This window comes from Gobius niger (genome assembly GCF_951799975.1).
Source record: "Gobius niger genome assembly, chromosome: 9".
Lineage (NCBI taxonomy): Eukaryota > Metazoa > Chordata > Actinopteri > Gobiiformes > Gobiidae > Gobius > Gobius niger.
In genome coordinates, this window is record NC_136860.1 from 15,233,881 (window position 1) to 15,250,110 (window position 16,230).

At 41.1% G+C, this 16,230-nt stretch overlaps 2 protein-coding genes across 2 annotated transcripts in view; one reads left to right on the forward strand and one right to left on the reverse strand.

Moving 5' to 3' along the window:
* Window positions 1-537: 537 nt before the first annotated feature.
* gcgb (glucagon b) lies at window positions 538-2,724 on the forward strand. Its single transcript, XM_079563106.1, has 4 exons — window positions 538-723; window positions 805-910; window positions 1,351-1,497; window positions 2,356-2,724. The coding sequence occupies exons 2-4, from the start codon at window positions 816-818 to the stop codon at window positions 2,471-2,473; spliced, it is 360 nt and encodes a 119-aa protein (XP_079419232.1). The 5' UTR covers window positions 538-723; window positions 805-815; the 3' UTR covers window positions 2,474-2,724.
* Window positions 2,725-5,210: 2,486 nt separating this feature from the next.
* slc4a10b (solute carrier family 4 member 10b) overlaps window positions 5,211-16,230 on the reverse strand; it is a gene marked incomplete at its 3' end in the record, with an annotated part of 32,937 nt that continues 21,917 nt past the window's right edge. The window contains exons 13-25 of the mRNA XM_079563773.1: window positions 15,334-15,508; window positions 15,108-15,241; window positions 12,401-12,646; window positions 12,097-12,202; window positions 11,397-11,558; window positions 11,156-11,269; window positions 10,673-10,834; window positions 10,311-10,562; window positions 10,174-10,242; window positions 8,345-8,518; window positions 8,145-8,264; window positions 7,975-8,036; window positions 5,211-5,280 (exon numbers count right to left, since the gene is read on the reverse strand). Coding sequence (XP_079419899.1) covers window positions 5,211-5,280; window positions 7,975-8,036; window positions 8,145-8,264; window positions 8,345-8,518; window positions 10,174-10,242; window positions 10,311-10,562; window positions 10,673-10,834; window positions 11,156-11,269; window positions 11,397-11,558; window positions 12,097-12,202; window positions 12,401-12,646; window positions 15,108-15,241; window positions 15,334-15,508 — 1,846 coding nt within the window. The remainder of the gene's footprint in view (window positions 5,281-7,974; window positions 8,037-8,144; window positions 8,265-8,344; window positions 8,519-10,173; window positions 10,243-10,310; window positions 10,563-10,672; window positions 10,835-11,155; window positions 11,270-11,396; window positions 11,559-12,096; window positions 12,203-12,400; window positions 12,647-15,107; window positions 15,242-15,333; window positions 15,509-16,230) is intronic.

Consider the following 16,230-nt stretch of genomic DNA (forward strand, 5'->3'; position numbering starts at 1 on the left):
TTAAAGGTCAGCGAGAGGTCAAAGTACTGAGCATGAATATTAAGAAAAACATTCAGGATAAGTTTTTATCCTTTTCCAAAAACCTACCAGAGAACCTAGAAACAATAGAGGCCACCGGGTCCGAGGTTTGGAAAGTAAAGGTGCCATGTTCACCATTTATACATCTGCAGGGTCACTGAGAGGTCAAATACGCAAATACTTTTGTTTTTTTGCATGAAAAGTTGCAAAATGCACCTTTAATGGAATACATTTACATTATTGTTCTGTTTTGTGGTTCTATATGACAAATATAGTTGTGGCATCGATTTTTTTTTACCCAGCCCTATCAGTGAGTGAACAAAACCTTTTTTATGGTCAATAAATATTTAATTTCAAATATCCAGTAATTTACAGTGTTTTAATTCACAGTATTTTTCCGTGTTGTTCATCCCTTCAGCTTCATTTGTCCACATTTACCTGTCAAACTCCAGCAGATGTGTGAACGTGACTAACCATCCAAAGAGGGCCTCTTCTTTTTTTTTCAAGTCAAACGTGTGCTCTGGACTGAATCGGAAGCTGATTAATGGATTGAGAGTAACGGGTGCAACATGTGACGAGAGACGGTCACCTGGGACGGCCGTCTGCGGCGCCTATAAAAGTCCCGCAGTCCGCGAAGGCACCACGAGACCACCCAGCAGCGGGAGAGGAGGACTGCCCCATCCACTGTACAGAGGGAAAGCACAGGTGAGATTAAATAGCGTTTTAAACATGTGAGTATTATATTTTATGACTTCCATTAATAGCTTTGTTTTTGTTTTTTTGCAGAAGCTGTAACCATGAAAAGCACATACTCTTTGGCTGGACTTTTGCTCCTTGTCCTGGTCCAGTGCAGTTGGCAGATACCAGACCATGATGTCGACCAGAACTCCATGTAAGAACTTTTTCAAGTAATATTGATAAAAGCATTGAGTTTTATAGCATTCATTGGAAATACGAGGACATTTTAGATACACGTCAAGCGTATGCATTGTCACCTTTAGTATTTTTAAGACACATCTTTCATATCATATTCATTGAATTTAAACTGATTTATTATTATTTTATTTTTTTCATATATGTTGAAAAGTTGTTGATTCAAACAAGATGATTTATATTATTATTTTTTTAGCATAAAGAGTACTTGTGTTGTGTTTAATTTAAAAATTGATTTTAAAGATTATTAATCCCAAAGGTAATTCATGTCATTTTTTAAACCATTTAATCAACTTAATAATATTATTAAAGGCATAATTTATTGGTGCACTTTCTCTTGCAAAAACCTGGTCTTGACCTGCTCTCATGATATTGTTGTCCATCTATGTTTGTTGACAGGCTTTTAGCTGAAAACTCAGAACCAATGGAGACGTCCAACGTGAAGAGACATTCAGAGGGAACGTTCTCCAACGACTACAGTAAATACCTGGAGACAAGACGAGCGCAAGACTTTGTCCAGTGGCTGAAAAACTCCAAGAGAAACGGGTAAGGAGTGCACACTTCTACTAAGCAAAAAATGATATGAGTTGATCATCGTGTGCTGATAGATAAAGAGGACTGTGTAACTAGTTTTTTTTAAGAAAAACTAGTGTCTGACTAAAAGAAAAGAGTTATTCCAAAATAATTCATGATCAATTAAAAACGTGTGTTACCTGACTTTTTATTGTTGTACAGTAGAGTACATTTATTTTTGCCATCACAGAGTATGTTTTAAACACTGGAATAATGGGTTTGGGTTAAGATTGTTGTTCTACCATCTTTGTATGTAAAAATGTAGCATTTCGGACACATTTATTAATGCCTTTATTATGTCTTGCATCCCTTTTTTTTATTCATTCATTTTCTATTTAAACTCTTAACCCCCACTTTAACCAAGCACATTTTTCTCCAGTTTGGCTTCACCCTAATCTGAAAGCTTCTTGGAAAAAAAGGGTCAAAATAGCGTTGAAAACGAAAAACAAAAAATGTGACAAAAATGTGACAAAAGAGCAACGAAAAAGCAACAAAAGCCACGAGGGAGCGACACAAAAGGGACAAAAACGCAGTGACAGAAGTGTGGTCAAAATAACACCGAAAAAGCAGCAGAAAGTAGAGAAGTACGACAAAAAAAGAGACAAAGACGCTACTAAACTGGGACAAAAACGCGGCGACAAGTTACACAACGACAACAAAAATCCGTTTTGTTTGCTTTAGCTTTTCAGTGAAGAGGCTTTTAGATTTTGGGTAAAGCCGAACTGGAAGAACTCGGATCAGGCGGGGGGTACGAGGTTAAACAATATACTGGTCCATCTCTACCTTTGTGCTGTTGAGCAAGCCTTTCTAACTCCCTTGATTTCCCTCAAGCCTGTTCAGACGCCATGCGGACGGCACGTTCACCAGCGACGTCAGCACCTACCTCCAGGACCAGGCAGCCAAAGAGTTTGTGTCCTGGCTCAAGACCGGCCGGGGCAGGCGGGAATAGAACCACCACCACCACCCCCTTTCCCCCAAACAGCATCCCAGCAGTGACGACGTTACAAGAATAAACCACAACTCACTATCACTGTCTATTTGACATCTGTGTTTTGTTCCCATTTCAAAATCCAACGTGTTGTGTCCGCAGCTAAATAGCGGCAAACACACTGAGTCTAAATTCATTTTTATCTGGAATTCATTTTAAACATCTTTTCTTAAAACCATTCTCGTCACTTGATCGCAACTGCAAACTGTAGATAACCCAAATTATCTTTCTTATTCATAAAGTCACATTTAGTTTTCAATAAAGAAATGTGAACAATGCTTTTTTGCTTTATTCTTTCAATCTTTTGACGCTTCTGTCTCCAAAACAAGCTCCTCTTGTGGCTAATTGAAGCATCGTTCTCCCGGGTGCTAAAACACCCCGTAGGCCCGTCAACTGGGGGAATTTAAGGAGGGATGTGTCACCTGTCAGGATCAGAGCTGCCCACGTTTTGACAAGCATCCAATTCCTGGCTTTATCCTTAATGAAAGCGGGAGGAAGCTGCAAATCAACGCGGCCGCGGTGGGCACATGGTTTTGGGTCAGCGCACCTTTCCTGGCACCCAGACAAGCTGATAATTCACCAGGGCCGTCGCACTGACATGCTCGGGGATGTGCCTCCTCTCTGAGCTGTCAGCGGGCGTCAAAACCATCTGCTGAGGAGAACGAAAAGGGGGTGAAGGCTCTGCCCACAACCGTAATCTGTGGGAGGGCATTCGGAGAGGCCTGGGAATTGGATTCTGCCTTTAATGACATTGATATTTGATTGTTCTGTCGCTGGTCTATTACATGAATGAACAGTTTGATTTCACTGAAAGCAAAAGGATCTAATAGACTATGGGACAAACTTGCTCTTCATTAGTGGTTCTGATTTTAATCCACTTTTGATCTGACTCAGTTCCAGTTCTAAACTGGGTTTAAATCTGGCACTAAGGCAAATATACTTTAATAGATATTCCTTTGGTATGAAAAGCTTGATAAACAGCTACCGTGGGGTGAAAATGTTTAGGCACCCCGGATCCGAATTTCTATTAATGTGGACAGAGAAGCAAGGGGAACATGAAATGATCTCCAAAAGGCATCCCCATAAAAAATACATCAAGAAAAATCAGAAAGGAAGTGACCGGAAAGCTAGGGAAACAAACAATTGGGCACCCTCCAGAGATAAGACGTTGTAGCCCCCCCCAATATGCCAATTATCCCAGTCTTAAATGCTTTTCTGGGCCGCCAAGAGTCTTTCGATTCTGGTTTGAGGGATTATTGCCCATTCTTCCTTACAACTTCCTTATTGGGGAGTGCCCAAACTGCAGTACTTGCTGTGGCCTTTTATTTTCCCTTTTGTCATTTTGAAAATTCAAAGATGAAAATGAAACCATTTAATGCAATCGGAATGGAACATGTCATCTGCTTCATTGTTCCCATAGAAGTTCAGATACAGGGTGCAAACTTTCAAAATGTATCAAATTATAATTTGATTGTGTTGAAAGAAATAAAGGAAAATACATAGCTTGCAAGGTTAATGAGAGATGGACGAGATGCACCTTTTAAATACATTCCTGTACATTTAGCCAAAAAGCGTGAATATTTAAAAGTGCATTATGCAAATGCTTATGCAGGGAAAAAAAGGTGATATTAGTGCATATTTGACCTTGTAGTGAAGCAGCGGCTGCATGAGTGGTCAGCATGGCCCTTTTACTTTCCATCAAAGCGGTCTCTAAAATCCAATAGGTTGGAAGGTGTTCTCTGCTGACGGAGCCTCTCACCAGAAAACCTACAAAACAAGTGATCCTGGAGCGTTGTAGAAGTCCACTGTGATCAAAAGTAAAGGCGCCATGCTGACCACCCATACAGCCGCTGGGTCAATACAAAGGTCAAGCACGCACAACTATCAACTTTTTTTTTTCTCGTATAAAAAGTTGCATAATGTACCTTTAAACTCTCAAATGTTTGAACTCTGCTTCAGACTGGCAGACTCCATTTAAATCCAGCCCATCCACACTTCTAACAACAACGGGTTCTCTCATCTTGAAGATACAGTATTTATTGCAAATGCCCACATCTTGACTTAATGGAAATAATCACCAAACTTAACATAAGTACAAGAAATAAATACTTTACATTTACAAAATGGAACAAGAAAGTCAGCACAGTTTTCCATTATTGCTTTTAAAGCCGTCTTTCCCTTTCCACACATCTTTCTATACTAAAATACTGATATACATGAAAGTGCTTTTGGTTCATCAGGTAAACTGTGCTCCGGCTCACACCTAAAGTGCTTCGGTCAATCATTCAGTGCTTCCAAACACACTCCCATTACTTCGATTTAAATCTTAAGTTAAAGCAATTAAAAGGTGAACATTTAAAATAATGTGGACAAAAATAAGCAAGACGTTTTGAGCATTATTCTCCAGTACGTGCGCCACTTCAGGGAGAAAGTGTTTAACTTAACACAAAAAGGTTCACGGAGAGAAGATTTTTTTTACAGTTAGCCACATTTTACACATGATTTGTAGGGAACATAATGGTAAACTTCCACGTTGAGACTTTTCACAGACGTACAACTTCCTTGGTCCTAGCCGGGATAACTGTCAAAAAGGGATAAACAAAGAGTACATTTTAGAGAAAGGTTGGTAGCGTTCAGTCAGGCCGGTTGAGAACCACTGATGAAGTCTTACCATAAACTATTGAGTGAAAAACATTCCTTAGCCGTTCCATGTGTTTCCAAAAGAGCCTTTGGACATCTCATCCGTGATGTTGATGATGGGAATTCCTCTGTTAGAAGCAGAAGAAAAGGTTTTATCTCAACAGCCTGAGGATGCACAGCAGTGATCAGGAAACTGTTGATCTTCAATGAAGGTTCTTGAGTCATCGTCTGTACTCTGTAGTTGAAGTGTCGAAAGTTTTGCCTCATACAAAAGGCTTCATCAGTGCACTAAAGTTTCAGCTCAGCTCAGATATAGACCACTGGGAGGAGTTTAGCTTTGCTCAGTCCCTCCCCTCTATTATCAGCTGCTTTCACCTGTGGTTAAACATCCTTGTAGTTATGAGTCTTTGCAGTTTTAAGTCCTAACGACCTAACTCACACCTGAGTGTCAGTCTGAACGGCAGCTGAATCTCAGCTGATCACTGCTAAATACCTGCAGATTGATCTGTCCCGAGCTGAGTTTCAGCCTCATTAGCATGACAGAGCTCTCCAGGCCTGGAGCGAAGGAGATTGTTGTACAATGGAGACTTAGATGAAATCTAAGTCCGCCATTCCTGTTCATGGAGGGATTTTCTGTCTTCTGGTCATGCTAATGAGGCTGAAACTCAGCCCAGGTCAGATCAATAGGCAGGTAAATAGCAGTGATCAGCTGAGAATAGGGTTGTTAAGACTGAAACTCAGTAACTTGTTTACCTTAATAAATCCTTTTTGTTGTCCATCTGGGGGCAGGGGCGTCGGACTGGGGGGGTAAAGGGTACTGAGTACCCAGGGCCCAGAGCAGGGTAGGGGCCCTCAAAAATGCTGCAGAAAGCGTTCTGTATTGTACTTTCTAAGTTTCCTCATAATTGATTCTATAAGAACTGAACAACCGGCTAAAATACAGTGGTTGCTACACAGAATTTTGCACAAACAATAATGATGGATAATATCTCAGGGCCCTGACACCCCTTTAAAAATGTGCCCAATGGTTCAGCCACACACCGGTGTTCAGCACCAGCTTCAGCTCAGCAGTGACTTGATGAGGTGGACTATGTAATCTAATGACACAGAGCTAAGAAAGACAGATATTAGTCTGGCCTCGCTCTTATGTGCTTTTATTTAACACTAGCCTGTTCTAGCGGACCTTAGAGGAAACTTTCTTGTCATAAATGACACTTAAACATGAGGCGAGTCCTGCCTCTGCCTGAGCTGAGTCAGAGACAGAGCTCCTTCTCTCCTCGTTTTAACCTCTAAAGTTTCTCTTTCCTCATATTTATTATAATTGAGCCATCAGGCCAATACAGTGACAAAAGCCACAGGTCGCGCACGCTATTTTTTTTTTAATTAGCCGCGCGCATTTGGATTCACGCATTATAAATGCGCAGCTTTGGAGACGAGCCAGGCTGGTTCTAGTGAAAGGTGGAGCTCGAGCCATTTAGTCGATTCCAACGTAACTTTATACAACAACAATTTACTGACAGTACACTTAAAGGTATAGGCTTGAAATATGGTGAGACTAAATCAGACTGAAGCCCTTGAGTTTTTTGTTCAGGCCTGTGGGCCACAAAGACAGTATCATCACTTTTTTTTATAAAATAGCATTTTAATGCCTATTTTAAAGTGACACATGTGTTATTCTCAGCACAAATATCCCCTGTCCTGGTGCAGCCCTCCTGTTTAATGTGATGCTAATAATCATTATGCTCTACCTAAAACTAGCCATTTCAATTGGCCCAATGAAAGTAGAATATTCCACCTTAATCTAAATAGCTAGGTCACCACAGGATTAAAGGTTATTCAATTTCTGTAACTGAAGCCAAATCAGAGGCAATTTCAAGTAAAACACTGACTTGAAACAAACAAACAAACAATAAAACAAACAATAAAACAAACCATGAACTAAGTACTCATTGGATTGGATATTCGTTTGTATATGAAGTACTTTTTGGCCAACCCATTTTTTCACTTAGTTAAGGTATATATGATAAAGTTCTAATAGAATATAAATGACCTGCACTGTCAAACCACTAAACCACTGTCATGTGGTCAAAGAACATAGAATATGAAATGTGAATTTTAAATGGAGGGGGGGGTCCACCAAGATAGTTTGTACCCAGGGCCCAGAATTTGGTGCTACGCCCCTGTCTGGGGGTAATACAAGTGTTAATGTTTGTTGGGTCTTTCATCTCCCCCTGGTGTCTCTGGCCATAAAACCATGCTTGCAACTTTCCCTGCTCCGACCCGGAGATCAAAAACATACTAATGGAATCACGAAGAAGAACGGGCAAAGCTAACAGCGGGCTAGCGGCACTTAAACAGTATTTACAACGAAGTTTGAGTGATTGGATGAACAATATCCCTCTCTCCCTTTGTCTTTTCTGTCAGTGTAGTATTTTCTCTCACGGACAATTAATGAGTAGAAAAAACGTAACATGCTACGACACCTGCAGTGGCACTTATGGCCTCTAGGGGCATGTGTTACTTAGTGCTGCTTTAAGACTTAGAATTACAAAGACTCATAACTACAAAGCTGTTTCCCTACACGTGAGAGTAGCTGTTAATAGAGGGGAGGGACTTAGCAAATCTTAACTCCTCCCAGTGGTCTATGTCTAGTCTGCGAGCTGAGATGAAACCTTAGCGCGCTGACGAAGCCTTTTAGATGAGAGGCGAAACCTTTGACACTTCAACTACAGAGTACAGAAGATGGTTCAAGAACCGTATTGAAGATGGACAACTCCTGTACGACTGAGAGACTACACAGACAGTAAAGAGTTGTAACTCACTTGTATCCATCTAGCGGAACCTGCACTCCATCTTCTTCTGCCAAAATGCTCTGCTCCTCGTCCTGCAAGACACAAGACCATACAACACTATTTTTCAACACTAACACAAGGCAGTGAAGTCTGGAACGCATCCCCCTGACAACCTATGATACTTCTGTGAGATGTTGTACCTCGTCAGCATCTTCCAGCTTTTTCTTCTTGCTTTCTGGCATGAGGTCGTCCAGCCAGCTCATCTCTCTTTTAGTGAAGATACAGTCCATTAACTTCCTGATGAACACCAACGCCAAAACCTGCCAAGCCAAAAAAGTAAAAAATAAAAACAATTCAAAAGACTATTTCTAATGTTGTACTTTTACAACCTCCTACAAACCATCATGGGAAAGACGATGGCAGCCCTGGACGTTTTAATGATCCACAGTAGGGCCAGGCAGCTGAGTTGGATGAGGGTGAAGAGGTGCACCTTCCTGAGGGGCACGTGCCGTAAATAGACGAAGTCTGGCTGGTGCTTGGCCGGCATCCCGAACAGAGTCAGCCGGTCGAAAAACTGGACACAAAATAATGACTTCAGTCAATGCCAGGGCTCAGTTTAAATCAACTATCAACTTAATGCGTGAATGTAACACTTTATCGTTTAATGGCGCTTTTGAGACACTGAAACAAAGTGGTTTATTAAATGTTACTTTAAAAACTACCTACTACTCAAAAAAAAAAGAAAAAGAAAAAGAAAATCCAGAGAAGTAAAATGACAGAGATAAGAGTAAGGAAAAGTAATGTTTGTCATCCAAATAATTATCCAAGTAAGGGAAGTACTTGGTGAATACTGAGTAACTGTATGAGCGTCAGGTAGTCATGTGTATGTACAAGTAGTGATGGTATCCAACTTACAAACATGTATGCAAAACTTACTTATAAAACACTTTTTAAGTAAGATTTGAGAAGATTAAACTTGTGTTTAAAGTCACACTGCGCAACATTTAGGATGATGCTGTCGCCAGCAATACAAGAGATAATGACCAGCTAGATTAAGCTATTTTCACAGTGAAAATAGCTTTTCCATTTTCTCCATTTCAGCTTTACCCAAATCTAAAAGGTCACAGCCTAGAGGCCAGTGTAACGTCTCATTTGAAAGCTAAAACCAACAAAAGACATCTAAAGTGACGTCTCGCTCCCTAAGGTTTTAGCACAGCAAACAAACATACAGTATTTATTTGTTCATTTTTAGGTATTTTTTTAAAACAGTAGAAACATCTGTAATAAAAATGAACGCTTGTATTTTATTCTGTTTATTTGGTGAAATGTTACGCAGTGTGGCTTTAATCTTTCAACACTTAACAAAGTAACCAAATGTTTCACTCATGTAAATATACAACTTCAAAATGACCGGTAAAAAAGCACCGCGTCATGAAACGACTCTCACAAGTGCAGTTTCTACAGTGAAAGCAAGTCTAACAGCACAAGCATCACTTGTTTTGCTCCACCACCAAACTTCTTTTTTTTTTTTCCCGAGCAAACGGTTTACTTTGAAAACCACTAATAGACCGGCTTTCCAAAGGAGGAAAACAAGGAGCTAAAGCGAAGCAATTAAATAACAATCAGGTGTTCTGCTAAACGCTGGGAACACACTGGAGGCCAATTAACACTTTCTGTGGGCAGCCAGACAGCGTGGACGCCTTCCCTATGAAGCTCATTCAGGCTGCACCGCGGAGGAGAGCGGTGGCTAATACGCCGCCTCTTAAAGGGACATTACCAATTTAGTATAATTAAACATTAAAAGCTTTTTGTACACAACAAAAAGATAAAAAAAAAGAGAAGACAACAGGTTGGTGCTGTACATAATAAAATCCCATGGGGGAGGACATGATACTTCCTAAACTGAAAGTATAGTACAAAGTAATCGCGGTAGAAATGTTCGGATATCAAATATCACTGGACTGTGTTGCTTAACTTGAGGATGTTTCGCTCGTGCAGCACCATTCATCTTTTTGCCCTCCTTTTGTTTTGTTAATTGCTCACATTTAATTCCATTTCAGGTGTAGCAAGTCCTCGAGCTGCAGTTACGTTTTGGACCTGCTTTTGAAGTCGACGGCCAAATATTTTCTCAGGTGGGAGAAAGCTTGCTAAAGATTTGTGTGACTACTTTAACTTGCCCTGCTTGTTGTTTGTTTGTTTGTTTGTTTGGCTTTTAAAGACATGCCGTACCTGGATGCCTCTCAGAGAAGATGCTCCCATGTAAAGGAAAACTCCATATAACACTGGCATGGGAATGAACTGGAAGACAGGACAGGCGTTAGTCACATGGATGTACATCGAGATAACTTTTAAAACCGGACCGCTACCTTCAGGACAGAGGTCATGAAGACGGAGCATCCCATGAGCACGAAGATCATGAGTCCTGTGACCCGCTGCTCCCTGATGCCCAGGAACTTGGGCTGCTCCCCGGGGGCCGAGCACTCCGACTCCAGCTTCAGGCTGTTGACGTGGGTGATGGACAGGACCGTGGCGGCCACAAACCAGGGCAGCCCCATCAGAGAGCACACCCCCAGCATCACCCCCACCATCAGCAGGTCCAGGTGGTACCCACAGCCTTTCTGACAGGGACAGGTAACCATCATGCAGCATGATCAGCTATGTTTGACTTTTTAATAACATACTAATACTATATGTTTTTAACTTCAGTCATGCTTGTGAGGTAAAATACCTTGAGTTTGTGCTCCTTCCTGTTGATGATGACTGCAGTGATCTGCTGGTCCATGAAGATGAGGATGGTGCAGAGCAGAGCTGGGAACAGGGTGACCACCGCGGTCCACCACGGGTTTGGTCCGATGGGGCTGATGAACCAGCCGCGGTCGTCTCTGGTGGGCTGGAAAACACACACACATTACACACAGAAATAAGACTTCCTCACTATTATTATCTATTTCATTCATCATCATCTTTATCATCAGACTCGAGGTCCATATGAAGACACACAACACAATTTCTCACAACAATTTCAGAATTTTTTGGATATTTGCTACTGTGCTCTTCAAATGCCACTTGTTGTTTTATTTATGGCACTGAAACAGATCTGGTAATTAAAAACAGAACAATGGCACTTTGTAAATGAAAGCTTCACAAATATTTATTACGTCTTATCCCCATTCAAATATTTTTCATACTATATGCTTTAAAAAGATCTCACCTTGAACACACTTGGAACTTTGAGTTTAGGAGAGGGGATTCCCAAAGCGTAGTCGACCAGGACCATCGTCATGATGGTGATGAACACGGCAAAATCACTGATGATGCCTCTGACCTGAACACAGAGCAATCTGCAGTGACCACTTGGACCACTAGAGGGCAGCACTTTACCATGAGTGCAGCAAACAAGCGCTCAGCCAAAACGGTCTAGAAACCAAATATATGAAAGTATTAAAGTGTACCTTGGTGGGAAAGTAGTTTCTGAACTTGAACTCTTTGAGGAAAGAGGACATGAAGACAGTGGAGAAGAAAAGGACGACACACCAGAAGAGGACGTCCGGGACGTAGGGCCCATGGGGTCCACAGGCACTGCCCACAAACTCCCCCTGGTTTTTAATGCAGTCCTGGAAACACAAACCAGTGTTTCAGTAAAAATGTGCTTTTTCAGTCATTTGTTGTGTAATCCAATATAATCCTGTCTACATGACGATAATCTCACTCCGTCTACTCCATTTAAGTGTGTCATTTAAGGTGATAGTGCAGGGCAGATTTAAAGTTGATTCCTTTTCCTGGATCTATCCTTCCAACAATGCCGTCAGGTATCCTGTCTGCGGTTGTCTGTCTGCAATGTACACCCTATTAACATTTATCAACAAAATGAAATAAAAATAAAGATACTAAGTGTTTTTGTATTTCTGGAGCAACATTTATTAATAGATCACACATTTTTCTCACATTTTGACTATTTTGTGGAAACACTGCATTTTAAAAAGACTGAGACTGATGCGTGTAAACAGGGCTAGGGCCAATTTGCATCCGTTGTCCCGTTTTGGCTTTCACAAACGCACGGTCATGCATGGCGGGCATTGGTCTAGAGACAAAGTGGGTGAATTGTCTTGCTCACTTTGGCTCTTGTGTCACGAAAAACGCGCTCCGTCCTACCTTGACTTCCAGCGCTTCCCAGTAGATTTCTGTCGGCGTGATGTTGTTGCGCTCCCAGTACTTGAGGGTGACGTTGGAGGGGTCAGTGGGCTCCACACACGAACATCTGCCCAACACGCATCAACATGTGGGTGACAAAATAATCCCACAGAATCTGTCACGGATTACCAACTTTCTAAGATTATAGGCTTTTTTTTTGATATTCACACAATGATGTCGTCAATCGTGATTAAAATGGCAAGTTTGCTTAACCCAATCCCAAAAGTGTCAACATTTACAGATGATAGAGATGGCAAACCCTTACGAGTACGTGGTGAGCTTGTCCAGGTTGTTGTTCTTGTTGAAGGGGTAGTGCACTCCCAAGTGGAGGAGCTTCTCCAGGGCCTCGTAGATGAAGATGAGGCAGATGAGCGAGGCGAAGGCTTCCTCGGTGAATCTGGTGATGTAGCGCACGAGAGAGCTGGCATCCGTGGCCACCAGGACGATGCAGAGGAAGGCTGTCCACAGACCAATGCAGGTTCTCAGGGACAGATAGGACAGACCGTATTCTCTGAGTGGGACATGGGGGAGAATACAGCTGTTGAATTAGTTCAGGAGAAAATATAAGTCACATTCTTATCTCTCTATAGGTTGATTTTGGTGTTGATTTTATTATTTTATTATGACTCAAAATAAATCTCAAGCTCAACCTCAAACAAATGCATGCTTTGAACTGCAGTAACATTTCCAGTGTATTTTTTCAATTCAATTAAAGAGCCATAAACTCTGCTAAAGGGTCTCTGTTATATAAATGATCCTCGCTGTTTGGACTAAATATAAATTAAGTCAACAACAATTCCATGATATTTTGCTGATATACTATAAACTATTTATTACTATATATTGGCATCAAAAGATGAGCCCGGTTTGAACTGGTTTACAATGACATCCACACACGACTGTGGGGCACTGCGGACAGAGAGCAGCTGTGCTTTTGCATCAGCTGAACGTAGCGGCGACCTGCTCTCTGTAAAGTAAATGGATTTGGGGTCAGTGGTTTCAACGGGTGCATCCAGAGAGAGCAGATTAAAGATTCATGTTTTATATAAATGTAATGTTAATTTTGAACTGAGCACTTTGACAAATCAAATGTACACATTTCATATAAATGGGTCACAGGAAGGGTAGAGCGTAATCTGCTCAAATCAACTGTCAAGTGACATTCAGTGCTCTTTATAGCAGTGAAATTTCCACTGAAATGGCATTAAAAAGGTTTCCTCGTATGATCTAAACATTTCACATCTGTTGGTACAACTGTGCTGGATTAGAACTTTTTTTTTTTTTTTTTTGACCGTAAAGCAAAAACAAAGAGAGCTGAATCAGTGTAAAACTGGATGTTTAGTTGGAAATGATCTTTACTACTATTTAATGTATGCCGGTGATCTGGTCCTGCTGTCCCCATATAATGCTGGCCAACATAAGCTTCTAAATATCTGCTCACAGTAAGGATTAGAAATTAACCTGAAGTATACTCCAAAGAATAGTCATGGTTGTAAAACCAAACGAGGATCAAAGACTTGGATTTTCTGATTTTTATTTGTGTGGGAACTGGAAACCTTCTACAAGTGACTAATGAGATCAAATAAATTGGCCATTATGTCACGAGTGACCTTTGAGACGACAGAGACATGGACAGTGCAAACTATATGGGCAGGCGAATACGCTCACCCGTAAGTTTCACATGTGCTCTGCCAGTGTGCTCTCCTTTGTACACAGTTATGAAAAGAGGAGCCTTTATAAACTGACTGTTGCATACAATCACTCTATGAGGATTTTAGTGAAGGTACCAAGAAGCTCTAGAGCAAGTCAAATGTTTGTACATTGCGGTGTGAGATCCAGTGCAGCTGTTATTCGTAATAGTACTTAGCATTTTTTCTGACTATAAGTCACACCAGCCTTGGCAACTATCTGGGCATGGAGGTGCGCCGTTGACAAGCCTCTTCCGGCATCACATTATTCAAGCACACATCTGTGATCTCGTTCCTCTAGCTGTGGCAATCTAGCTTTTAACCCGTGATTAGCTTTTTTTGTTTTCTTCATTGGAGGAAGAGCTTTTCGGCATTTCCTCACAAGCTTCTCGCTCATTCCAAACTTTACAATTTTTTAATTTTATTTTAAATGGTACAGTAAGTAAGAAGCCCTTTATTGTCATTGTACAACCATAAAAGAGTAGCAGATACTGGTACAAGCCTAGAGCGCCCTCTAGCGGCTGTTTGTGTGAAAATAATATTTTGATATATAAGTTGCACCCCAGCCGAACTATGAAAAAAAGTGCGACTTATAGTCCGTAAAATACGGTATTCATTTATGAGCAGAATCACAGAACCTTCGAATTCTATAACTCAAGCTCTGCTCTCTTGTAGGACAGAAATGTAGGGTTTACATCTACAATCCCGCCTATTTGTATGAGATAGTACATACATTGCATTTAATAAATGTTTTACTATGAGTATTTTAATTTAAACTCAAAGGACCACTATTTGCGTGCTTTGGTAAATCTAGAATGAAGAAATGAATGAATGAAATGACCTAAGATGGATCAAAGGAGCTCAACCCGTCGAAACCCTCTCAGGTTCTGTAGCTTTCCCAATAGACTCCCGCAGACTAAACAAGTTTAAAAGCACGGAGATTAATCAGCAAAATACAATAAAATAACATAGCAAAACGCTACTATAACTATTTGTTTTAATAGGTTTCAGTTGGAAAGTCTAAAATGGTGTGCTTTATGTTCTCGGTGACCACACAGCTGCTTAGCCTCCATCTTTCTTTGAAACTGTTATTGTTTTCCCCCTCTGACAAGTCTGACAACAGGAACCAGAGTGGGCTTCAGCGTGGGCAGGTACTGAAAGAAACACATCTATAGTGAGAGCTTAAGTTGGATGCAGAGTCTAACATTTGGTAATAACCCTTGCAAAGAAAATGTTTTACTGCAAATGTAAATGCATTTAGAATATGGTAAGATTAACACATACTTGCAAAATTTGAAGAGTATCTTTTCAAACACGAGCACCGGTCCCGTGCTGCCTAGAATAGTGAGGGGCTGCCCGGCGAAGAGCGAGTAGGCGATTCCAGTGAGAGAGGCTCCAAACAGTGACTCAATGGCACTCTGACAACAGAAGCGGAGAACAGAAAATCACCTCCACCTCCTGTTTAAGAGAGCCAATCGGAAATACAGCCACAAACAAAGAGTGTATTTACTATGCGTCCTTCCGTGGCTTCGCCCAGCAAGCCCCCGAAAGTGATGACCGGGGACATGCAGGCGCAGTACAGGAACAGGAAGGAAGCCACGCACTGCAGGCTGAACGCATCTGTGTATTCGGACAGGTAGTGGGGGATCTTCCGCTTAATGTCCAGGATGAGACCGCCGAACCACCTGGCAAACAGAAAACAGTCATTAACAAATTGTAAGCGAGTTGCAAAGGAGTGTTCCCTGACATTATGAATAACACATAGTTTGAAACTGAGGTTTCCAGGACCTGTTTGGATTGAGCGCTCTCTCCCCATTGAAATGAACGCTGAAACTAGCCAGCTTGCTAACTGGCCGCATATATTGGGATCAAACGCCGCTGCTGCTTTTTACTTCTATGGAGGGCAGTGAAGAATAGGTTGTGTTCTCGACTTAATTTGATGTCGTAATGTCAGATGGAGGCAAATGCGTAAAATATGTGGGGGATAGTGGAGTTTATTTGTAGTACTTTATTTGTTGCAACATGAAATAAATAAAAAGTTAAGAAATACAGTTTGTTTAATACTTACGCACTGTTGCAAGATTATTGTACCAGCAAATTTATTCAAGAATTTTTACTTATTAAAATGCACCAGAATGCAGGAAATTGCATGTATTTGGTTAGAGAGACCCCCAAAAAGGGCTTTACTCTCCCCCCCAAAATTCAACCAAACGCTATGCCCTTGGATGGAGGACAGGGTTCTGTGCAAATGTACAGGTGGTTTCATTCTACTTTACATCTTTTTAAGTACCACTGTATCTGTCTTCAGCCAATAAGGAGGTTTGTTACCGCCTAAGAAACACCTTCGGTCTAAGGATTTGGCAGCATTTCCTTTTTGCCCAAAAGATTATGGATTTTTGTTGCAGAT